Source organism: Nematolebias whitei, chromosome 23 (assembly GCF_014905685.2).
Source record: "Nematolebias whitei isolate Nwh7 chromosome 23, NemWhi1, whole genome shotgun sequence".
Taxonomy (NCBI): Eukaryota; Metazoa; Chordata; class Actinopteri; order Cyprinodontiformes; family Rivulidae; genus Nematolebias; species Nematolebias whitei.
In genome coordinates, this window is record NC_056520.1 from 14,136,764 (window position 1) to 14,163,323 (window position 26,560).

The 26,560-nt window shown below is 40.9% G+C and overlaps 1 protein-coding gene across 1 annotated transcript in view; it reads right to left on the reverse strand.

Annotated features, from left to right (window-relative positions):
* Positions 1-13: 13 nt before the first annotated feature.
* ahr2 (aryl hydrocarbon receptor 2) overlaps positions 14-26,560 on the reverse strand; it is a 119,121-nt gene continuing 92,574 nt past the window's right edge. The window contains exons 3-11 of the mRNA XM_037696400.1: positions 15,029-15,195; positions 14,859-14,948; positions 8,917-9,031; positions 6,957-7,096; positions 6,677-6,879; positions 6,432-6,541; positions 5,223-5,364; positions 3,537-5,139; positions 14-1,139 (exon numbers count right to left, since the gene is read on the reverse strand). Of these exons, the coding sequence (XP_037552328.1) occupies positions 1,059-1,139; positions 3,537-5,139; positions 5,223-5,364; positions 6,432-6,541; positions 6,677-6,879; positions 6,957-7,096; positions 8,917-9,031; positions 14,859-14,948; positions 15,029-15,195 (2,651 nt within the window). The 3' untranslated portion in view covers positions 14-1,058. The remainder of the gene's footprint in view (positions 1,140-3,536; positions 5,140-5,222; positions 5,365-6,431; positions 6,542-6,676; positions 6,880-6,956; positions 7,097-8,916; positions 9,032-14,858; positions 14,949-15,028; positions 15,196-26,560) is intronic.

The following is a 26,560-nucleotide window of genomic DNA, read 5'->3' on the forward strand; positions in this document are numbered from 1 at the left end:
TTATCGCTAATATCGTCCGATACCGATACCATGCCGATAATATCGTGCATCCCTAAATTTTTCTCCTCCTAATCCTCTTTAATTTAAGATTAATGTTGCCTTTATCTAGTCACTAAGCTCCACCCATTTTGTCCAAATATGGTCACACATTGAAACATAGCAGGAAAACCACAATGAAGTTAAAACAAGCTCACTACTGCCCCCTTCTGGTCAACAAAGACCTCGGACCAACCACGAGTGGATAATATCTAAGGGTTAAATGGTTTTAAATACATTTATTTTATGTTTAATCACTTCGTTGTGGAACCCTTGTGCTACATGAAAAAAAAATAATAATTAGTTATAACTAACAAAAGTGCCACTTTTGTTCTTGCTTTACTACAAATCCATTAAAAAGCTTTGGATTTCTATCCATTACTTTTGATTGTATGGTTCTCTGCCCTCTCTAGGAGGCAGTGATGAGCTCATTTCAATCAACACAAGATTTTTTTTAAATTCTTGGCTTAAACATTCAAATAAACGCAGATTTTTCTACATTGTCTTATACAAACACAAAATCAAAACATTGCTTTTCGTTCAAAAACAGACTAAAATAAAGTGAAGATAGTTTTGCATAAGCCTTCAGGATTGAGTTACTGGTTTTTTTTACCCACATCAAATGAACTATGACTTCTAATTTAACTTTATTCTTTTTATATATATACCTATATATTTATTTCCAAATATTCCCAGCAAACACGTGACAACCACCAAACTGTTTAATAAGTGCTAATAAGGGCTAAATGTGCACTTCTTTCGGTGGTGGTGATGGGGTGGGGGTGGGGGGTGATGTTAAAATCCAAACACAGCAAGTTATTTTTATTCCACCTCTGATAACTACCTCCTGATCTTCTTCCTGTTCCGATGCCCTTTTTGGACCTGAACCCAGTTTTGTCTCTTTTGCAGCTCGTCCGTGTGTTCTTCAGTCTACTCTGCTTTCGTTCACAGGAGTCTTTTAGTTTCCTCTAATCTCCACGCTTCCATCGGACTCCGTCGTCGTCCAGACCTCACGGCGGTCGCTAATTGTTGTCTGTGACGCAGGTGTTGGGCAGCGAGGAGAACGGGAAACCTCCGTTACCGACCAGGGGATGGTGCTCCATCTGAGGGGGAAAAAAACAAAAGCAGAACATTTTTCGGCATTGTTCTCGTTCCACACTTTTTGTGCTATTTCAACAAATCTTGTATGAAAACGTTCAGCTCATTCAGGAGAAGGGTGCCATAACTTTAGTTTAGCCTTTTCTGCCATTTTTTTAATCACAGAAAATGAATTGAGCTCATTTTACCTCCTTCAAAATCTTTAGATGTGTTCACAACCTTTAACTGCTCCTTTCACATTTTGCTCTGCATCAGCTTCTTTCAGCTTCCTTGTGCACATTTAAACTTTTTTCAATTTCAGCTGTTTTGTGCTCCTTTTAGATTCATTTTGCTAACTACAACAATTTTGTGCCTCTTCTAACTTTTTTCTGCTAATTTCAGCTTGTTATGCTCCTTTCAGCTTATTTATGCAAGTTTCAATTTTTTCTGCTATTTCAGCTACTACAGTATTTAGCTGCTTTTATGCTAATTTTTAACTTTTTTTTTGCTAATTCCACATTTTTGCACTCAACTTTTTTCAGACTAATTCAGAAAAAATGTGCTCTCACTACTTCTTTCTGGTAATTTAAGCTTCTTTAGAAAATTTTAGCTACTTTTCAGCTGTGTTTAGCTAATTTCAGCTTTTTTTTTTCCAGATAATATCCACTTTTTAGTGTTCATTTATGCTCCTTTCTTTCTTTAATTGGGCAAACGTGTTCTTTAAGCTTTCTTCTGCTATTTTAAGCTTGCTCTACATTTTCAGCTCCTTTCTCCCCCTCCCACTCCCCCCTGAATTTTTCAATTAATTTCAGCTGTTTTCAGATAAAGTCAAGTTATTTTTGGTCATTTCTGCTACTTTCAGCCCAATTAACTTCTTTCTGCTAATTTCAGCTCCTTTCAGCTTTTTCTGCTAGTTTAAGCTTTTTCTGCTATTTCAGCTACTTTTTAGCTGTTTTGTGTTAAATTTAGCTTTTAAACAAATTATGTTTTTTAAGCTAATTTCAGCTCCTTCTACTTCCTCCTGGTTGTTTAAGCTTCTTTCTATCTTTTCAGCTACATTTCAGCTACTTTGTGCTCTTTTCTGCTTATTTAAATCTAATTCAGCAAACATGTTCTTTCTGCTTTCGTCTGCTAACTTAAGCTTGTTCTTCAATTTCAGCTATATTTCAGCATGTTTTTAGCTAATTTCAGCTGTTTTTCAGCAAGTTCTTAGCAATAAGCAATAAGCATTCACACTGCATTTTTGCAGGAAATGCAATTTCTCTAGTTATTCTTATAATTTAAGTGTCCACTTGACCACCTAAATGGTATTGGCATTTTAAGTAAGTTTTATCAAGTAGAACTAAAATTATGCGCGAACAAAATTGGCAGAAAATAGTGACGCCTTTTGAAAATATATTTCTTGTCAATATTATTTAACTAGTAAATAAATTGTGTTATAGGAAACTACAGAAAAAAGTCCTACTTCTGAAGCTAAAACTTTTTAGCTTAAAAACTGAACTTCAACACGTATGAGAGCTTCATATTCTAGTAAATATTTTGAGTTTTGTTGTACTTTTGCTCCAAAATCATTCTGCAGAATTATAAACTTGTACGTGATGTGATGTATTTACATAACAGAAACAGTTATGTCTGTAATAATTAGTAATACGAAATTCATTTAGTCTGATATATCTTAGCATTAGTTGGAGGATAATTTGTGAAAACACATGACAAATTAAAATATATGTTATATAAGACGATAGAATCAATGTCTGACCACTGACTTTGTAAATCTCAAGAATCTTTTTTCCTCCTCTGCTCCTCAAATGTGGAGTTCCCCAAGGATATATTCTCGGTCCCATTTTATTTTCCATCTACATGCTGGCCTTAGGACTCCACCATTAAAAAATTTTATATCCCATTTTACTTCACTGCAAACAACACTCAGATATATTTACAGTTCAAGTGCAAAGGTTCTTCAACCCTAAAACCACTGTTTGAGTGCCTCACTGAGGTAAAAGCTTGGATGACTTCAAGCTTTCTAAATTTCAATGACAAAACTGATGGGTTTTAGCTCTTTGTTTTTTGGGTCCCAGTGCAAACTGTAGTGCTTTTCCTACAGATGTGGGTAGCTTGGAGCCATTTGTAAAATCCCACACACAAAAAAAACAGTACTTTTTTAAAAACGAGTCTTTTATCTAAAGTGAGATTGTTTTTATCTTCACCATAAATACCAAATCAAAACACTGTCCTTTGTCTCAACCAAGCACTATCCACTACTTTTCTCTTGGATTGTGGTGAAAAGTGGACCAGCTTCCCCAAAAAATCAGATTTTTATCATTTACAGTGTGAAGCATTTTATCTTCTTATTACGATGCATTGATAATAATTTATCAGATTAAAACACCGACCGTCTGAAGTCACTGAAGAAAAGTTCTTACCTGGCTCTGTTTGGAGAAGTGTTGAAACTTCTGGGGCGGTACCAGCTGACAATTCGGCATCAGCCCAGCATCCACCTGGTACGACAGCAGCGCCTCTTTGGTCTCTTTGGGATTTACGAAGGCCGTTCCAGCCCCGTCTTCAGGAAAAGCCTGGTAGAAGCAGGAGGTCTTGGAGGGGATATGACTGCCGTTGTGGTTCAGCCGGACGGAACTTTGCTGGACTCCATTAGAAAGCAGCGCAGCGGGGGTATTGCTGAACATACAGTCCTTCTGGTCGGGAAACAGTAAAGCGGAAGTCTGTGGACTTCTGAATGTGGACTGGCTGCTGACAAGGTCCACGGGGTTTGTTTGAAACCCTGATACCTGGTTGAGGGGGGGTCCTGAAATATGCTGCCTCAGTCTCTGGAGCTGATTGTTCTGTGTCTGGGGAGTGGCGTGACTGAACGAGGAAGAATCTGTTGAAAAACTTGGTTTAGATGGAAAATTCGGGGCTAACGATTCTCCAAAGGGGTTGGCTTGGTTTGGGTTGGACACAGAGGTATTCCAGTCGTCCCACTGGTTACCTTGAAAGATAAAGACTGGATTTAATGGTCCTCTGGTGTTTTGATTCTGGATAGGCACCCCTATCTGAGGATACCTCTCTGCTGCTGGAGCCATTTGGTTGGTCTGGACCTGACAGGTCGTGTTTTGCCTCAGTGGAGCGGGTCCAATGTTGCCATCTGTTAGACTGACTTCAAAAGTCTTCTGTTGATTCTGTGATTGACTGCATGAAGGGTTAAAGGTCATTGGAGTTGTGAGGTTTCCCGAGCTGCCCATCTGAAAAGAACCTGGGAGGGACCCATTAAACCCAGAAGTACTCATCTGAGGAAAGTCCACATGGCTCAGCTTCATCGCTCCCTGTGGCTGGCCTTCGTTGGGCATTAGCTGGTTCTGGGACTGAAGAGGCCAGCCAAAGTTCTGCTGCCCAACGTGATCAGGAGTCTGGTTCTGAGGGTCTACGTTTGGGATGCAGACTGAGAGGTGGTCTTGTTGGTTGGCCAGCTGGAGGCCGTCCTCCTTCTGGAGCTGCTCCTCCACGTAGGACAGGATGTCGTTGGTGAGGATGTCGTTCAGGTCTTCGCTGAACTCGCTGGTGGTAAAATCCATCCCCATCAGGGAACTCTCCCAGCTCCTCAGCTCCTCAGGGCCCATGTCCACTGCCTCGATCAGGTCCGTTTCCCCGAAGATCTGCTGCAGGCACACTATCATGTCCTGTGCCGTGGAGTCCATCTTCAACAAGGGGCCTCCGGTGGCAGGTTTGGGTGTGTCATCTCGGGGGATGCTGACGGTGGCGTGCGTGTCCTGGAAGGCCACGTCACTCAGAGAGCTGATGCTGTTGGGAGAGGTGTGCTTGCAGTACACAGACTGGTCCTGGCTCAGCAGGCAGCCCAGTAAGGAGTTAGGACTCACTGAATCAGAGTCAAACCTCCTCTGCTTGGGGGCGGAGCACGAGTCGGAGATGTCCAGGGTCGGCATCTGGTCGTACAGCATCGCCTCTCCGGTGGCAAAGCTGAAGGGCAGCTGCAGCTGTCGGAGGCGAAGCTGCTCCTCTCCTTCTTCGTTTCTGATAAAGGTCAGACGTATGGCGTCAGAACCAGAAGCAGGAACAATCGTCTCGCTTATCAATCAGTAAAACGTGAGACTCACGTCAAAGCTCTCTGCCGGGCCACGATGAACTCTGGTCTGCCGTCTTTAAACACCATCCTGGCGTTGGACTGGACCCAAATCCACCTCCGGTCTTTGGTCAGCAGCCTGAAGAAGGTGAAGCCGCTTTCTCCGGTCTTCATCACTGACACAGAAGGGGAAATGAGATTATTCAGCAAATAAATAAATGTTTTGTTAAAGATGTTTTTTTTTTTATCCAGAAACGTTGTTTTTTATTCTGAATGTAAATAAAAATCTCAAAACTTTATTTAGATTGTTCCAAAATAGTCCATTTTAATTTGCATTTTTAAATATTTTTTCAGTGGATATTTTATTAATTTTTTTTTAATCATCGTTTTTTTTAAATTACTTAACACTTTTTTTTTTTAAATCATTTTTAGATGATTTTGAATTTATTTTTCCAACTTATTTATCTTAAACAGATTATTTTCAATAGCAAAAAAAATACTAATATCAAATTTTTGTTTAGTTTATAAATGCTTTAACAATTTTTGGTAAGAAATATGCTATTTCCATTCATATAATTCGTAAAATATATTTTGGTAACTTTAACAAATGTTTTGAAGGATTGTTTTTATTGTTATAATTTCAACACTTTTATCTAATTTATTTAATTTTAACTTGTCAAACATTTGATAATAAGCTCCTAAGTTATGTACGGTATTTTTTTTTTTATTTCTGCAGCATCTTACAGATTTTTTCTCTCATTTGTTTTTAAATTTCAGCTGCTTTTCCCCTCGGTTTACAAAATTTCAGAATAATTTGACAAAATAAAATATTAGAATGTTTTTTTCTTCACTGACTTTCTTCATGACAGTTAGTTCATTTTAATAAAATCTAATTTTACATCAATGACCGAGATAAAAATAAACAGAAAACGGTTTTGTTTACAGTAAGACTAAATTAGTGGTTCCCAACTGTAGACCTTGAGGAACACCATCCTGCATGTTTTAGTTGTTTCCCTGATCCAGCACACCTGATTCAGTGATTTTATTACTTCCTCATGTTCTGCAGAAGCCTGTAAAGTAAAGGTTGAATGAAAATAAACCATTTATTAAAAGCAGGTGTGTCGGAGCAGAGAAACAACTAAAACATGCAGGACGGTGTACCTCAAGGACCAGGGTTGGGAACCCCTTTTTTCTTCCATGGCAACATTTTGAATACAATATGGATGAGTAAATAAAAATGTACTTCTGAGGTGTTTGTCGGCGCAGTACATCATGTCAGCAGCATGGATGAAGCTGTAGCCTGAACCTTTCATACAAATCTCCACCTCGTTGTAACCTAGAACCACCTTCCCTCTGTGGACACAAACACAGACTGATTTAATCGAGCCGCTGCTTCTTTCAGATTTAATCCTTTCAGCTTATCAAAGTATTAATTAATTTAGTTTTTCCTAATTGTTTATGTTTGTTTCTATTGGAGAGATTTCTTACCTGCCGTCGATACCCGTCGGTGTAAAGTCCAGCCTGTGTTTGGTCTGGAAGATGAGGGTCTTAGTGCGGATCTCTAGGATGGAGGGCTGCTGCAGCGGGGTGGCGATGGCGAACAGAGCGAGCTGCGGAGGAACCAACGTCCCATCCTCTGACACTCGGTTCTGACCGTGAAGGAACTTCAGTCGGCCACGAAAGTTCAGAGCCTGAAGACAAACAAACAGGCCTCAGAAGACCTGACCAGGTGTGTGTGTGTGTGTGTGTGTGTGGGTGGGGGGGTTACCAGGAAGCCGGAGGAGTTGTCCAACAAGCAGCGGAAACGACAGCAGAAGCTTCTCTCCAAGAAAGAGGAGTTCTCAGGGGGGATGGCATGGAGGTCATAGGTCACCACTTTACTGCTGACCTCAGAGCTGTTCTGCTCACCTGCAGGAGCAAAATTAGAGACAGTTTCAAACTAAATACCATTTACCACAGTCATTTATCTGTTGTAGCAACAACAACAAAAAAAAAACAACTAAAAAATATTAAGAATCTATTTAATCTGATGATCATATAAAGATGTCAGTCTGAATTAAGCTGTAGAATATAAAACGATGAAGGGCGAACTAAATCTGTAGATAACAATAATAATAATAATAATAATAATGAATTTAATTTGTAACGCACTTTTCATTAACAAAAATCTCAAAGTGCTACAGAGTGCAACTAAAATCAATGGTAAAATCAACTAAAATCAAAGATAAAATCAACTAAAATCAAAGATAAAATCAACTAAAATCAAAGATAAAATCAACTAAAATCAATGATACAATCACGTGGAGGCAGAATAGGCTTGCTTAAAAAGAAAAGTCTTTAAGCCTTTTTTTTAAAGTCAGTCAATGATTGTGGAGCTCTCAGATAGTCAGGGAGGGAGTTCCAGAGGTGGGGGGCAGCCAAACAGAATGCCCAATCTCCCATGGTCCTTCATTTAGTTCGTGGAAGGTGGAGGAGATGACTGTTCTGTGATCGTAGGGACCGGGTGGATGAATGTGGAGCAAGATGTGACAAAGCCTCAAAGAAATGCTCAATAACTAAAAAGATGAAAAATAAGTGTAGCTGCCGCAGGAAAAATCATTTAAACGATGTCGTGTCAGTGATATCTATTGGTGGAGCTTGAGGTGAGCATGCAGTCACATGACTAATACAGAGGCCGGCAACATATTTTTTCCAAAGGGCCACATCAAGACATTTAAAGCAATCAAATGGTTGCATAAAGAATTGGATTATTTTATTTTATTTTTTAACGACAGATTATCTAGAAGACCTTTATCAAGCTTTTTCTTGTAGCATAGTTAGCATGCTTTACAAAACAAGTCGGTATATTAAGACATGTTCTTTAAACTGGCTTTTGTGACAATATATTATACACGTTAGCTTAACAGGTTACACGTTAGCTTAACAGGTTACACGTTAGCGTGAAAATACGCAAAGCAAAGTTATATATGTTTTTTGTTTTGTTTTGCGAAAGATGTTTAATTTAAATTTTCTTAAGTCTCCTTGATAAATTGCTATTGTTTTTTTAAATAAATCTTTTTTGTTCTTGTTTTTTTTTTTTTTTACTGAAGATATCGGGGGGCCAGATGGCGATTGTCCAAGGGCTGCTTTTGGCCCTCGGGCCTTAAGTTGCCCACGTCTGAAAGCTGCATGAGTGTATGGATGTGAACCAGAAAACAAGATAGTCCAGTAAAAATAAAAAATAAAAAAGAGGAAAAATGGACATTATGGACAATAACGCCTCCTAAATGTTTGGTCAGAAGGCGCACACGATATGTTTACGTATCCTGTTTTTGTTTATATGTTTAATTTTTGTTGTCAATGTAATTTAGCTAACACTTGTGTTTCTACTGTGTATTTAACACAGTTTTTCACGGTGTTTGCCAGCAAAAAAAGATGTGCTGTGTGGCAAAGTAATAATTAAAGGCTGGTTAAACATCGGTCGGGAGCACGGCCTTATTCTGTACCGGATAAAAAAGACTTGCGGAGCGGTGACAGTAAGCACGGGCTGGTGCAAAACGAGTTGCAGGACAAATAAACTAAATGTGAAACTAATTAAAAACAAACAAAATACGTGTCAAGAACATGCAGCATGACTAAAACACAGCAGCGTGGAGTCACAATAATAAAAGGAAACTGACTGAAAGTGCTGAAAGATATAAAAAAAAAAAAAAAAGGCTGAAGAGATTTCAGCTGCACTGAAGTCGTACCGGAATCATCGGACTCGTCAGCCTCCGGGTTGAAGGAGAAGTGAAGCTGCCGTCTGAAGAGCGCTCGGTCGTCTGAGTGGATGAGCTCGAACACGCTCTGATGGACGATGTCCGACTGAAGAACAAGCACAGAGCACAGGCTTCATCTCAACTTCATCTCTGGTCCACGCTAATCCTCCTGCATGTGCCATTATTTAGTGTTTACTGCGCTGTCCGCTGTAAACAAATCTGCCTCTCACCCATGAGGTAGAAGCTCCAAGACCAGAAAGAGGAACAAGCAGCTAAACAAAGTGGATCGATGTTTCTCCTCTACAACTGACCTCAGATCTGCAGCTTCTGAGCAGCATCCTTCCCGGCTGCCAATCATGTTGTGCTGTGGATTGTGTGTGTCAGCTGAGATTTTATCTCCCAAACAGCAGAAACTTGAGCACACCAACTCTCATATCAGCAAAAATGGTTAAATCGTGTCATCCTTCTCATTCTTTAAGTGAAGAAACATTTCGTCCCCCATCCAGAGGACTTCGTCAGTTTATGTGTTGCCAACACAGTCCCATAGGTAGCCTTCACTGCTGTTTCAAACCAGCCTCTTGTTGGAATCTCAGAAGCAGGCTTTTTTAAACAGAGCACATCGATCCAAAATCATCAATCATTAACAATGAAGGCTATACTTATGGGACAGATCTGGTTGGCAGGACACACACTGACGAAGTCCTCTGGATGGGGGACGAAACGTTTCTTCACTTAAATAAAGAGGTCCAGATGACATGATTTAAGCATTTTTGCTGTTATCTACCTGGTTGATTGAACTTACAAAACTTGTTTAACTCTCATACCACAGTTTTAGCCTTCTAGTGGCAGAACATTCAGCTATTTTCCAACTTCTGCAGAATTTTTGTTAAAAGTTGAGAAAATTACCCCTTTATGCTGTAGATAATGAGGAACAAAGATACTGTTAGGGATCATGTGGGTGGTTATTTAAAGAAAACTAGAGAAGTTGCATTTCCTGCGAAAATGCAGTGTGAGTCAGTGTTTCTTTATTGTCATTCGCACCTCATGTGTTACATGTGGTGGAGCGAAATTATGTACACGGGGTCCCAGTTACATCCAACAATAAAATGTAAAAGAAAAACAATGATAACATCTAAGATATGAACTAAGAAAAACATAAACTAAAAATATACTAAGCACTAATAGAATAAAAACATTACGTCGAACATCAGCACAAACATGAACATGAGTCTGTGTGTGCAGATGAGCACGCATGAACACATCAACATTGAAACAGATCAGCAGTGACATTGAAACAGATCAGCAGCAACATTGAAACAGATCAGCAGCAACATGATGTGATTTTTTTCACAGTGATTATTCTGGTTAGAGATTCATGAGTCTAACAGCCTCAGGGTAGAAGCTGTTCCTCAGTCTAGTGGTTCTACGCTTAATGCTCTTCAACCTCCTTCCTGAGGGGAGTGGGGCAAAAAGTGTGTGTGCTGGGTGAGTGGGGTCCTTCATGATGCAGGTGGCCCTCTTCCTACATCTGGAGGTGTAGATGTCTGTGATGGTGGGGAGGCTGACACCAACAGTCTTCTGTGCAGCCTTCACCACTCTCTGCAAAGCTTTTCTTTCTGCAGCGGTGCAGCCTCCATGACACACGTTGATGCTGGAGCACAGGATGCTCTCCACTGCACACCTGTAGAAGGAGGTGAGGACTGAGCTTCCCAGACCAGCTCGTCTCAGTCGCCTGAGGAAGTAAAGTCTCTGATGAGCTTTCTTGATCAGGCTGGTAGTGTTGTTGCTCCAGCTGAGGTTGTCATTCATGTGTACACCCAAGTACTTGTAGCTGGAGACCACTTCCACCGCAGATCCTCTTATGTTCAAGGGGGTGTAGGTGTTTTTGCCTTTGTCTTCTTCACGTTGATGTGAAGGTTATTCTCTTTGCACCAGATCTCCAGGTGTTCCACCTCTTGCCTGTAGCTGGACTCATCATTGTTTGTGATGCATCCCACCACCACTGTATCATCTGCAAACTTTACAATGTGACAGCCTGGATGGGTAGCTGCACAATCATACGTGAGCAGAGTAAACAGGAGGAGGCTCAACACACATCCCTGAGGAGAGCCAGTGCTGAGGGTTATGGTGGAGGAGGAGGAGAAGTTGTGGATCCTCACTGACTGTGGTCTGTTTGTTAAGAAGTCTAGTACCCAGTTGCAAATGGAGGGGCCCAGGCCCAGTGTGAATAGTTTGTCCATCAGGGTTTGGGGGATCATGGTGTTGAAGGCAGATGTGAAGTCCACAAAGAGCATACGGATGTAAGAGTTTTTCTGCTCCAGGTGGTTGAGAGCAGTGTGGACCACAGAGGAGATGGCATCCTCTGTCGATCGGTCCTCGCGGTATGCATACTGATGAGGGTCCTCGTTGATGTTGATGGTTGTTTTGATGTGAGTCATGACCAGTTTTTGAAGCATTTAGCGACTATCAGGTGAGGGCCACTGGCCGATAGTCATTCAGACCAGTCACTGTAGAGCTTTTTGGGACTGGGATGACGGTGGCAGTCTTCAGGCAGGTGGGAACTGTCTCTATGGTAAGTGAGGTGTTAAAGATGTCTGCCAGCACCTTGCAGAGCTGATCGGCACATTCTTTCAACACTTTTCCGGGGATGTTGTCTGAGCCGGTTGCCTTGTGCGAATTAATCCTCCTGAAAGTACTCCTGAAAGTGTGAATGCTTATTGCTGAATAACTTGTTGAAAAACAGCTGAAATTAGCTTCAAAAACATGCTGAAATGTAGCTGAAATGGAAAAACAAGCCTAAGTTAGCAGAGGAATGCAGAAAGAACATCTATTTGCTGAATTAGGTTTAAATAAGCATAAATGAGCATAAAAATTAGAAAATTAGATTTAAAAAAAAAGGTTGAAATTAACCAAAAAAAATTTGCTGAAAAGTAGCTGAAAATGCAGGAAGAAGTTTAGACTGCTTGAAAAAAGTGGGAAGAACTGAAATGAAATTAAAAATGCGGAATTCGCCAAAATAGCTAAAATTAGCATAAAAACAAGTAAATAGTAGCTGAAATAGCAGAAGAAGCTGAAACTTGCAGAAATCAGCTGAAAGGAGCATAACAGGCTGAAACTAGCAGAAAGAAGATAGAAAAAGCACAAAAATTGTGGAACAAGAAAGATGCTGAAAAACATACAGAAGAAAACTGGATGACAATAGTGTGAATGCTTCATAAACATTCACACAATAAAAGTTGTTCTGAGACAGCAGAGAGGCCTGTAGGGGATAAATTACAACATTAATAAAGCTACATTTATTTATCCTCCTTGAATCACCATCTTATCGTGGTGGAGGAGTGTGCCTGAATGACCCTAGGAGCCATGCTGTAGGGGGCAATTATAACTGCCCCAGGTAGCGAAGGAAGATTGGTCCTAGGTGACAGGCCAGACAAAGAGTGATTCAGAAGACTTATATGGACAGGAAAAAAACAAGAAACTCAGTGTCCCTTGCCCAGACGTGGGTTACCGGGGCCCCACCCTGGAGACAGACCTGGGAGAGGGGCTCGTCGGCGAGCACCCAGTGACCGGTTGGTTCTCTACCCCATGGGGCCTGGTAGGGCTCAGCCCAAAAGAGCAGCATGGGTTTTTTTCATTCAAAGTTTATTTAAACAGGTAAGTCCCATTGAGCCATGAGGATTTGTTTACAAGAGAGACCTGGATTTGCCTTCCTGTGGACCCACCACCTGCAGGAAGGGCCATAAAAGTCAGGTGCGTGATGCCATGGACAGTGGCTGAAAGCGGGGACCTTGGCTCTCTGACCCTGGCTTACCAAAGCTGGCTCTAGAGACATGGAACGTGACCTCTCTGGTGGGGAAGGAGCCTGAGCTTGTGCACGAGGTTGAGAGGTACCGATTAGATATACCGTAGTTGAGCTCACCTCGACGCATAGCATGGGCTTTGGAACCGATCTCCTTGGGAGAACATGGACCTTATTCCACTCTGGAGTTGCCCATGGTGAGAGGAGTGGAGCTGGTGTGGGTCTACTTTTAGCCCCCCGACTTAGTGCCTGTACATTGAAGTTTTCCCCAGTAGATGAGAGGGTGGCTTCCCTTCACCTTCGGGTGGGGGGACAGGCTCTGACTGTTGTTTGTGTCTACGTGCCAAATGGCAGTTCAGAATATACAGCCTTCTTGGAGTCTTTGGCAGGGGTGCTGGAAGGTGCACCAGCTGGGGACTCCTTTATTTTGCCGGGGGACTGCGGCCACCGGGGCTCCTGCGGAGGAAACCCATTTCAACTGCCTGTATCCACAATCTCATTGTTTCGATCACTACCCAGAGCTTGTGACCATAGGTGAGGGTAGGAACGTAGACTGACCGGTAAACAAAGAGATTGCCTTACAGCTCAGCTTCCTCTTCACCACAACAGACCAGTACAGAGTCCGCAATACTGCAGACACTGCACCAATCCGTCTGCCAATATCACACTCCATTCTTCCCACACTTGTGAGCACAACCCCAAGATAGTTGAACTGCTACACTTGAGGCAGAACCTCACCCTTGACCTGAAGAGAGCAATCCACCCTTTTCTGATTCAGGGCCATGGCCTCAGATTTGGAGGTGCTGGTTCTCATCTCAGCTGCTTCACACTAGGCTGCAAACCGCTCCAGTGAGAGCTGCAGATCACGGCACAATGACGCCAACAGGACCACATCATCTGCAAAGAGCAGAGATGGAATCCTGAGGCCACCGAACCGGAAACCCTCCGCCCCCCTGGCTGCACCGAGAAATTCTGTCCATAAAAGTTATGAACGGAATCTCTGACAGGGGGCAGCCCCGGTGGAGTCCAACTCCCAACCTGAAGGGGTCCGACTTACTAACGGCAATGCGAAGCAAACTCTCGCACCGTTTGTACAGGGTCCGAACAGCCCGTAACAACTGGTTCCCAATCAAATACTCATGGAGCACCCCCCACAGTGTACACCAAGGAATACAGTCAAATGCCTTCTTCCAAGTCCACAAAACACATGTAGACTGGATGGGCAAACCCCCATGACCCCTCAAGGACCCTAGTGAGGGTAAAGAGCTGGTCCAGTGTTCAACAGCCAGGACGGAACCTGCATTGTTCCTCCTGGATCTGAGGTTTGACCAACAATCGGAGTCACTTCTCCAGTACCCCCGAATAGACCTTACCAGGGAGGCTGAGGAGAGTAATGCCCCTGTAATTGGAACACACTCTCCGGTCCCCGTTTTTGAAGACGGGAACCACCACCCCAGTCTGCCAATCCAGTGGCACTTCCCCAGATGTCCACGCAATGTTGCAAAGGCTTGTCAACCAAGACAGCCCTACAACATCCAGAGCCTTTAGGAAATCAGGGCAAATCTCATCCATCCCCGGAGCCCAGCCCTGTTAACCAGGGTCTCACCGAACTCCTCCCACATCCGAGCTTTTGCCTCAGCTTTTACCCAAGCTTTAGCTGCTTTTAACAGTACAAAAAAATGTGATTTTGGACAGTTAAAACAGATTTTAAAGAGAAAGGAGGGGAGTCAGTAAAGAGCACCGGAGTTGAGCTTTTTGTCATCCAGTGTCTTCAGTAGAAAGAGAGAGACACAAAGAAACAATAAAGCCGATAAATGAAACTTATCAACCTCATTTTTATTTATCATGTGATTTATTTATTCTTTATCGCAACAGGCCTAGCTGTGACCTGAAAAAATAAAAATGAAAAAACTTCTCAAATATCTCTGCAAAGTGTTAAAACAACACACGCCCCGTTAGAATTACAAACTGACCAAACAGATCAAATGATGTTGGTGGTTTAAATTCTTTCTTTGTCTTTGTCTTTGTTTTTTGTCTGTAGCAGCAACTTTTTCTGTATGTTTTGATGAATGTTCATCTTAAATACTTCTTCATCTGTAATATTTTTTATGCGTGCCTGTGATAACGTTTTTACCTGATGGAAGCCAAGGAAGTCCTGGATGGTGGGGGACGTGTAGAAGACGTAACCTTCAGCTGTCACCACCAACACGAAGCCGTTCAGCGCCTGCAGGGCAGAGAGGCACATCGATGAATTCCGATACCTTTATGTTTGTTTTTCTCAGACAGTTTGGAACAAACAGCAACCTGAAGCAGTAGGTCTCTCTCGGAAAAGCCGACTCCGTCCACGGATGTCACCAGAGAAGAAGAGGCGGGAGTAGAGGAGGACGCTGAAGGATTCGGGATTTTTCCACCTAACATCAGGTTGCGGTCAGTGGCCCAGTTGGTGCCACTCGGACCTGACTTCATGACCGCTGCATGGGAAGAAACTCAGCTTTAATGTTTTATTTGGCTTTAACAAACAAGCAGGGTTCAACAAAAACTGAAAACAGGAAGAAAGATGAGTGGAGACTAAACAGTTCTCTGAATGTTCTGACAGAACATAAGTCAAGTCAAGTCAAATTTATTTATAAAGCACATTTAAAACAGCAGCTGTTACCAAAGTGCTTAACAATTAAGATCAAGGCAGTAATTAAAGAAAAAATAATAAGATGTAATTAAAAGCATCAAAAATAAAGACACAAAAACAATGAGAAACAATGCAATATTAAATCAAATCGCACTGTGTTAAACGTCAGTGAAAACATGCGTTTTTAGGAGAGATTTAAAAATGGGAAGTGAAGTGGCCTGTCTAATGTTGGGGGGCCGACTGTTCCAAAGTTTAGGGCCTACCCACAAATAAAAAAGCCCGATCTCTGAGCTTCAACCTGGTTTTTGGCACAACAAAAAGCAGCTGGTCAGAAGATATTAGCATCCGAGAAGGAACACAAGGCTGAAGTAGGTCAGAGAGGTATGAAAGTGCAAGGCCATTAATGCACTTAAAGATCAACAAGAGAATTTTAAAATAAACTCTGACACATACAGGGAGCCAGTGAAGGGAGGACAAAACTGGTGCAATATGCTCAAACCTACAAGTTCCTGTTAGTTGCCGAGCTGCAGCATTTTGGACGAGCTGAAGATGTGAAAGAGACACCTGACCGACCCCAACATAGAGTGTGTTACAGTAGTCTAGCCAGGCTGTAACAAATGCATGGGCTATTTTTTCAAGGTCAGATCAGGTCAACACAGACTTAAGCTTAGATATCTGCCTTAACAGGAAGAAGCATTTTTGTACAACAGAGTTCATCTGTTTATTAAACTTAAAGTCAGAGTCTAAAACCATCCCAAGATTTGTAACAGGCTGTTTAAGATATGGCTCAAGAGAGTCACGGTTAACAGGATCAGAGACGACAGTAAAGCTAGGGCTAAGCACAATGACTTCATATCCCGATGCATGCTCAATAATCCAGGTAGAAAAATCTAAAAAAGTTACGGCAGGTCCTCTGGACGGGTTCAAAAAATGAAAAATTGTAGAAACGCTTCGTCTTTCATCCGAAAGACTTCTTCCGTCTGAGCAATGACTTCAGTTTTCTGATCGTTAAAACACAAAAAGTTTGAAGTCATATGCCTTAAAGTCGTCAAGACATTTTAACAGAGGGTGAACTATTTAATTTTAAGGGCAGATAAATCTGCATAGCAATGAAAGCAAAAACCATGTTTCCTCATGATAGACCCCAAGGGGAGCAGATACAATGAAAACACAAGGGGTCCAAGAATCGAGCCTTGTGGGACCTCGCAGGAAAGAGAAACTGAAGCAGATAAACTATTACCAACATTAACACAAAAACTCCTGTCGCTCAGATAAGAACAAACAGAACATTTCTGTCTGCTTGTATCAAGGCGCAGCTCATTGACGTTTCCTGACAGCTTACAACACAACCACTCAGCCTTTCCTTCCCTGACTCAAGAGCCAAAAGAACTGCTTCAAGCACCTTAAAATGTACTCTCAGAAGAGAAACAGGTGGATTTTAAAGAAGGATTCAGGTTTAAATCAATGATTGACTTCATCCACTCATTGTAAATCAACAAATAAATAGATTTCTTAACAGAAAGGTCCAGGATTTTTCTCCTCAACTACTTTTTTCATTCAACCTTTATTTATACAGGTTAATCAGATTGCGTCTCAGGGACTCATTTACAAGAGAGACCAAATTTTAACAAAAAGTGATGACAACTAGGCCTGTCACAATAACAAATTTTGCTGTGCAATTAATTTTCTCTGAAATTATTGCGATAAACGATAATATTGTTTGAAATTTGACAATAATTAGTAATTATTGTCAAATTTAAGAAGAAATGTTTGTTAATTTGTTTTGTGTGTAGTATCATTTTTCGACCACCGGATGGCAGTATAAACAGTTTAAACTGAAGGATGGATAGTGAGGGAGCGAGCAGCGTGTCTAAGAAAAATGGGAAAGAGACCCCTTGACGTGACATGGGCTGTCTCTTGTTCCTTTTTTCGGTTCTCAAAATGGCGGACATTCGGTGTGGCTTGAGCTCTTTAGCGTAGCATTTTTCACACAAAGTTTTAATAATAAAAAAAAATCAGTAAAAAAGTTCTCACCGTTTTTTTTTTTTTTCAGAGAAAAACTTTTTAGACAAAGGCGCAGGTTTCACTCCTATATTTGGGCTCTACAAGACGGTCTTCCGCCCCCGCCCCCCCCCCGAGGTTGGCCTGTCAGCTTAGCTCGTATCTTAGCTTCTCAGTTTAGCTGCTTTTAACGATCCAAAAACGCGATTTTGGGCAGTTAAAATGGATTTTAAAGAGAGAAAGGGAGGGGTCAGTGAAGAGCACCGGAGTTGAGCCTTTTGTCATCCAGTGTCTTCAATGGAAAGAGAGACACGAAGAAACGATAAAGCCGATAAATGAAAATGAGGTCGATAATTTTCATTTATCATGCGATTAATTGATTTATCGTTTATCACAGGCCGAGTGACAACAGTAGACAACAAAAACAATCATAAAAGAAAGCATAGAAATTGAGAAGAACAAGTGAAAGAAAATGGTATTAAAAATAATTTAAAAAAAAACAGTTGGGTTGTAAGGTGATGTAGAAAACTAAAAACAGGGACACGTCTGCATTGGTTCTTGCCAGGAACTTAACAGATGTTTGAAGCCACTTAGAGAGGTCAAGGTCGAGAGCTTCAGATCTTTTTGCAAGATGTTCCAGGAAACAAGAGTGGAGCAGAAGGTCATTTTGCTTAGTTCAGTCCTCACGGAGTGGACAGGACTTGTTTTTGTTTTGTTTGTGTGAAATGCGATCTTGGTGATTTAATTTAAAAAAATCTAAGAGTTTGAAACTCGATCCGGTCTCGGTAAACGCCAAATGAGGACACCAGGCGGAGGAGCCACTAAATTACCCGTTTAGCCCCAGGGTTTCCATCTGCGGAGTGAACGCAGCAGGAGCGACGGGCTCTGCGGAAGAACGGACACGTGTGAAGTGGTCGGCAGACGGAGACGCTCCATCGATTTGGCTTTCTGATCACGAACAGAAGGTTGGTTCCTGAAGATGATGGGAACATGTTTCCAATGGGACAACCAAGGAAGCACGAAGTGTGTAATTTAAAGGGTTAGCCTCAGAGTTTAAAAAAAACCAAAACCACCCTTACAGTGGCTATACAACCAGACTGAATGTTAAAAATAAGAGCTTAAGAAATATAACAGCTTTGTCATTTAAAGCAGACTTCCAGTTTAAACCTGAATCAATTTTTAAACAGAAACTTAATGTAAAATGTTGTCAGATTCGTAGTTTTGTTTCTTCCTGTCCTTTGGGCTTTTGGCAGCTTGAGATTCAGTCAAACTGGGAATAAAAACTTCACAGCTGTAGACGAGTTCCTCCTGATAAACGTCGTAAAAAGATTTGATCGGCTGAGCTTTCAATCGAATGAGTTTAGAAGGATTTCAGTTCATTTATTTGAGGTTTGAAAGTTTCTTTTGCTATAAAGAAGTTGACGTATTCATGTTGAGATGTGAAAAATGTTTCAAAAGAACTCTATAAGCTTAAAAATACATAAAAGAATAGTCATTTATGATCAAAAGAAAAGGATTGGTCACATCAAGTTTTTTAAACGTTACACTCTTTGGCACAAAAATCATCATTTTTAGTGTCTGGGAAAATTAAAATGATAAAAATAGAATTATAAACCTCCCTCAGTCACTGTTTGAGTTTCTACATTTAAAAAATGTAAATTATTTTTATCCAAATTATTCAGTCAAAAGCAATATTTGACACCAGAAACAAACTTTATGATACAGTTGCATTAAAATAATATTACAATTGCTGACAATGTTTTATTATTAAATGACTAATTACTCTATAAACTCAACAACTTTTATGGTTGAACTTTTTTCCTCTGCACAGATAAAAAGCTCAACATAAGAATTAAAAAAACAATCTATCAAAAATAAACAAATACAAATATTTTATGACACTTGATTTATTTATATTACAGTATATATTCTTTATGTATTATTAGGTTGTAAATAGGGATGCACGATATTGGATTTTTGGCCGATATCCGATATGCCAATATGTTAAAACTTATTTGGCCGATAACCGATACCAATATTTTTTCCCTAGACCTACATACAGAGACTACACAGTTTTCTCTGCTGTGGAATTAAAATACTACATTATTCTGCATAGTATTTGTCAGTTAGCTCTGCTACCAAATGCAGATGCCAAAAAGGGGGCTGAAAATGATGCAACACTTCAACTTGGATTAAGTTTAATGTCAAATATATTCATGAAATTTAATCTCTCTAACACAATGACAACACTCGAACAGTGCAAATTTGTACATTTGAATAAATCTAAACTCAACGGCGCGCATGATGTCATAATGTTGTGCTAGCACTGCAAGCAGCCTTGTCACTGGGTTGTCATACAAAAACAGTGCATAATATTTAAAAAAAAAAAAAAAAATATATATATATACAAATACACATATTAAAAAAACTATGTCTTTTATATCGATGAGTTATTTTGATAGAATGGCCGATGTCCGATATTTAACTTTATCGCTAATATCGGCCGATACTGATACCATGCCGATAATATCGTGCATCCTTAGTTATAAATGTTAAGTTGTTTTTCATTAATGACCAGAACTAATGCAAAATTTCTGAAAGAAACATGAAGCTACAGGATAAAAACTGCTGGTGCAGTGATTAAAAAGCCGAAAAGTGACTAAAGTTTAGCTGTAAGTAGAACCCGGCTAGCACCAACAGTTCATGCTCAATAATCCAGGTACAAATCAAACAATGTTCAGTCAGGTCATCTGGACGGGTTCCTTTTATTTGTTGATACGTTTCATCCTTCATCCAAAGGACTTCTTCAGTCTGAGAAGCCACAAACAAACTGGAGTCCCACAAATACCACACTCCCATAGTGGGGATAGGGCAGGCCCTAGAAACCATCTTATCACCAGCAAACTGTTTTTTCCCCACTATGGAATTGTGGTATTTGTGGGACTCTCTTTGTTTGTGGCTTCTCGGACTGAAGAAGTCCTTTGGATGAAGGATGAAACGTATCAGCAAAAAAAGAAACCATCCAGATAACCTAACCAAGCTAGCACTGCTAAGTTAACCTGCTGTAACCTGGGAATCCAGCCAGAACTGAACAAGGACAGAAAGATTACGTAATTAAAAGTAAAAAAATTAAAACGACGGGACTTCTATTATGAAGCTGAAGATGTTTCGCTTCCCATCCAGGAACCTTAATAAATTCAAAAATATCTGGAGTGTGCAGAGCTCCACGCTTTATAAAAACACGAACATAAAGATGAACTCGGTCAATCAACCGCTCTCAGGGAGCGAGACGACTGAGTGGGAAGACTTCAGCTTTTAGAGGCCCCGAAATATTGACCTTTAAAAAAAACAAAAACAAAGATGGAACCAACAAAACTGAAATCCCTAAACCTCCTTGCAGTGGAACTGGGAGTTTCCTGCAGCAGAGTCCAACTTTTACATTTTTTTAATTGAAGAGCGCACATACCCAAACTGTGGCAGGAAAACTGGTGAGGTGGCGAACAGTGGGAAAAAAAAAAACTAAAATATGAAGGGACACGTAGTCACATAATCGGAGTTACGAAACAAAAACAAAAACCAGTAAACGTTTGAGACATAAATGAGCCTGTTGGATTAAAACCTGAGCGAGGAGAGCTCTGTGACGAGTTCAAAAAAGTTCAAGACAAAAACAACTGGACTTTATTTGTAACAGAAGACGTTTCGCTTCTCATCCGAGGAGCTTTCTCTATTCAAAGAACAGAGAGTGTGGGGTTCAAGTTATAAACCTGAGCTAAGCTAGATACATATGCAGATTGCTCTATCGCTCCTCACAATAGGAGTTCGTTAGATGAGCCACTCTGGTCACATGGTTGAAATTCCCGATAGGTGTGAAAATAACAGGCCTAAAGTTGCATTCTAAGTTTTTGAAAGATGGAGTCTGAGACCTCCTCCTCTGTTTAAAGATGGTTTCTCTCGTTTTACATAAATGCTCCCCAACCCCCCAAACCATCTGTATTCTCGGTCCAAAATGTGAACATCACTCTGTAATGACTTACACCTCTGAACCTTTTATTTACTCTGCTTAATGAAGCTGATCTCGCTCTGTTCATGACCACTGAAAACACAGCTGTCTTTAAAGAACATAGGAGACTAAAGAAGAACGTACAGACCCGCGCACGCGCGACCAAACGAACCGCGCGAGTGTGAACGGGCAGCGCGGCGCAAGTGAAAGAGATTTAAGGGGAAAAAAAAACTCAAAATGAAATGAAAACATCTGTTTCTTTGTTTTTTATGATCCTGCTTCAGTTTCAAATGCAAAAATAATCCCAAACAGAAATTTGAAGTCAAAGACAAGACTTTCTTATTTGGGACTGCCTGTCACCTATTATTCTACACCTCGGAAGAGAGTCTACATTTCTATCTCCGTTAATGCGCCCCGAACCATAGCGTCTACCCCCACAAAAGTTATATCAAAACGACTGGCTCGGCCCCGTGATGTGTGCTATTACTTTTATTGGCATTTCGAGTTACCGTGGCGACGTAATTTGCAAACAAAGATGCAATATTTCACCAACTCCAGGAACTAGTTAGTGACTGTCCACTTATTATTCTACACCTAAAAAGTGTATCTTTTTCAACTTTAATGTGGCCCGAACCGCAACATAGACCCCCACAAAAGTTATATCCAAACGACCGGCCCGGCTCCGGGAAGTGTGCAATTACTTTTATTGGCATTCGCAGTTACCATGGCGACACAGTTTGCTAACAAAGATGCCAAATTTCCCATAGGAAATGAATAGGAGAAAACTCTTCACAGAAACCGAGTAACACATGGAGCCATTTTGGTTCAACATGCAAGGAAGGCAGAGCATTATTACCTATTTTCACCTATTATTATTATTAATTTGTAATAATAATAATAATAAAAAATATGAATTATAAATTATTATAGTTAATTATCCAATAATATTAATAAGTAATATTAAATATTAACACTAATTATTGGTGTGAATATTATTAATAGTATTAATTATAAATATTTTATAATTATTAATAAATTAACAATATATTGATAATCATCAATATTAATAATTAGTATTTAGTATTGATATTAATAATTGTTATTATTAATAATAATTTAATAATAAATAGGCAGTCCCTGTCAAAGTTACTCCAGGAACTTTCTAGTTGATTTTATTACACTAAATAATTAATAATCACCTTCATGTTAGACAGTTCAGACTTTAAGCATGCTCTAGTCTTAAAAATAAGCTCCTCCTTAAAAGGCTACTGAAGTAGTTCATTGAAATAACATGTTGATTATAATCTTGACATCTTGAAAATAAGATGTTGAGATGATTAATCTAAGATTAAAATAATTATCCATGCTGCTGATCTATTTCATGTTGCTGTGCTCATTCGTCCTCATCTGCTCACTTTTGTTTGTGCTGCTCTTGTTGGCACATTGTTTCAGTTTAGTGTATTTCTTAGTTCATGTACAAGTTGTACTTTTTGTTGGGACCCTGTGTACATGGTTTTATTCCACCTCATGTACCACAATAAAGACACCTTGACCTAAAAAAGTTATTAACTGATGAGAACATTTAGTATTTAATTATTCATTTTATACAGACAAAAATATAAAAGTTATGTACAAATTGTGGTAGTAGACTGAAATGAAGAAGAAAAAAAACACAAATACAAATAAATAACATGAAAAAAAATGTTAGCAGAAAGACTAAGGAGCACAAAACAGCTGAAATTAGCTGAAAGTAGCTGAAAAAAAATGCTTAAATTTGCACAAGGAAGCTGAAGCAGAACAACATGTGAATGGAGCAGTGAAAGGATGTAAACAGACAAAATGAGCTCAGTTCATTTTCTATGAGGGAAAAAAAAAAGTGGCAGAAATGGCTAAATATTTCAAAAAGCTAAAGTTGCATCAATACATAAAGTCATAGTGCCCTTCTCACGAGAAAGATGCTGAAGAACCTACAGAAGAAAACTGGATCAGAGTAGAGAGAATGTTCACAAGTGTTCACACTGTGGATTCAGAATGTCAGAAACCTGAAGCTGCTCTCTTTCAGCTCACAGAGCAGGAACCGATGACATCATCCGTCAGCTGACGACACACATTTATGTGACCCAAAAAAAAAAGAAAAGAACTGTACTGCAGCTCAAACAGAAACTCGACAGGACTCGACACGTCGACTGATAAAACTAAAAAAAGAACCTGTCGGTCCGAACGACATGCTAAGAGACACGGCGTGATGAAGACGTGTTCTCTCCGTGTCTCTGGTTTCGTTGTTGCCTCAGTGTGGTTTCACTCTGTCTGGGCATGCTCAGAGCAGACAGCCTCGCACTCGGAGCTGCGGGCCATCTGGTTTGGTGGTTCGGTGTCTACAGCAACAAAAAACGATGACGAGCTATTTTAGTCCCAGGAAGCACAGCGTCTGATGAAGATGAGGAGGAGGAGGAGGAGGAAGGTTCAAACCTAACGCAGAAACGACAAAATCTGCTGGGAAGTCCCAGCTGTTTCTGACGTGCTCCACAACCCACTTAGTTCACTCCTCCACCTCCTGCGCTCATGTCTAACCAGAACCAGCTGACTCCCACTGACTTCCAGAACTGCAGTAAAACCAGAGCGCCCCCACCCCCTTCTGTTTTAGTCTCGTGTTGATGAGGAGGGCGCCCTGCGGCGCTCCGTACCTTCCTTCTCCAGCTTCAGCTGCGCTCGGATCAAAAAGACTCCTGGTGCTGTGAAGACCTGTGCTCTTATGTTTCTGTGCTGAACACTAACTGGACTCAGATGTTCTGGTTCTGGTGAAGGTTCTCAGTCTTCCAGGACCAGATGATCCTGATGGGTTCCAACCAACTGGACTGGACTACTTCTGTTGTTTGTTGAACATGTTTCTCTTAAGTTTTAAACTGGAGTGTAAACATCCAAGCTTTTAAACTGCTCTGTTTCTGTGGGATGAACTCACATGCAAATCACTCCCATCCCCTCCCTCCTGTAGGTCATTAGGGTACTTGTTGGTCTGGTCCACATTACAGATGTTCCAAGTGTGAACTGTAGTAAAACCGACTGGATTGGATTAAAAACTGTATTTTATGTTGTAGAAAGTTGGAACCCGAGGCCTCCTTTGTCGAGAAGCTCCAATGTTCTAACAGAACCAATCGGTTCTGGTCCGTAAGTGCCGCTAAAGGTTCTTGGCAGCCCTGCCCCACATACATGTGTTTCTACCGCACATTAAGAGCACGTTCTGCAAGAACGTTGTAGAACTAGTTGGTAAATTGTGAACATAAATCTCTGTCTTTACCTCCTTAAATATGATTGTTTAAAGTGTTCTCTGAATTATTTTTATTGATTTATTTATTTTTTTTTTTTTGGGGGGGGGGGTCATAAACAATAAAAATGAGGTTTTATGGAAAGTAAAATGTTGGTTACGTACTGTAACCCCAGATTCTATGAGTATAAGCGTAGCCCTTTAAGGCCTTCGCTTTAGTGGGTTTATCCCGTTATGCAGAGCATAAGCACTGAAAAAAAATTAGTCCACGCCCACCTGCTGTGTGGGCCCCACCCGGTCCGTATAAATTACGTTAAGAGCGGGAAATCGGCTCCCAAAATAGCTTTTTCTTCAGCCATTTAGGAGCCAGTGAGGCCCGACGCTTAAAGGGCTACGCTTATACTCATAGAATCTGGGGTTACAGTACGTAACCAACGTTCTATGTCGTATAAGCTTCGCCCTTTAAGGCCTTCGCTTTAGTGGGTAAAGGGCGAAGCCGATGTGGTCCTCGCCTCACTGGGTCCATTCGAACACAGTAAGAAGCGGAAGCTTGCCCAAAAAACGTCTTGTCACCCAGCTCCCCGTGTGCATAAACTACGCATCGCGTAATTATGTGCCATGCACAGACGCATGTTGTGTAACTATGCGTTCTGACAAGCATGAATACCCCGGAAAAACTTTCAACGGGAAGAGGAAGTTGAAAAGAGGGAGGGAGGGGGGCATGAACCAACTGGATCATGGCTGAACAGTATAAACAGATTAATGTCCATGAATTGATAAATAATCAAATGAACTGATTGGTAACAATAATCATGAACTGATTAGTGATAATAGAACCAGAACACAGACACGACTGTGACTGATAACAACATCTCACACTGTAATGCATGCAGACAGAAGTGAGCTTAAACAGAGTTCCATGAGAACAACAATATTCATTCTGTTAGAGCACTAAGGACAGAATGTGTCATGGAACGAACCGTTACATCACGTAGGTAAAAGCGAATAAATGAGCAGGGTGTTGACCATGCAGCCGCAGTACAAATGTCCTGCATTGACATACCATTATGCAGAGCAATCGAAGATGCAATACCCCTGGTGGAGTGTGCTTAGAGGTTGACAGGAGGCCCTAAATCTGATGCTCTGTAGGCTTCAGAAAAGGCCTCACACAGCCAGTGTGACAAGCGCTGGATGGATAACGGCGACCTGCAGAAGCATCTCTATAATGCACAAACAATTGTTGAATTTGAACGCATTGCAGCTGTGCGCGTTACGTAACACGTCAACGCCTGCACCGGGCAGAGAAGATGAACAGATGCTTCCCCTTCTGATCTGTGGGAGGGAAAAAACCCCTCCAACGATATCACTCTTGATTTAAAAGAGCTCGTGATGTTTTAGGCATAAAAGCTGGGTTGGTCTTAAATCAGCTGAGCTGCCCGTCAGCCTAATTCTAAGGCATGACGAAGCAACAGAGAGGGCAGATAATTACTTATCCTCTTAGCGGGTGTTAAAACCAGCAACAGGGCTGTTAAAAGAGACAAGAATTTAAATGAAACCTGATCCAGAAGCTCAATTGAAGCTTTGATCAGGGCTCGCAGGACCAGCGTTAAACCCACTGTGGAAACAAGTGGGCGTGAAAACAGGCCTACATCTCTGTACACCTTTTAGAAACCGCTTCATCAGCGGGTGATAAAAGCTGTTCTATCTCCAAACCCTTTGTGGCAGGAAGAGATGGCTGCAATCGTACGTTAAAGCGTACTGAAAGCCAACTCCCTATCCATCAGCTGTTGTAGAAAAACAACACGCCGCCTAAAAGGCATGAAGTGGTCTCTAAACCTTCTCTGTGCACCAGCGCTGAAAAGCCGTCGCCTTGATGTGTACAGAACTGTGGTAGATGCAGCACGTGAATCTTGAATTGTGCACACTATCTCCTGAGGGAGACCCATC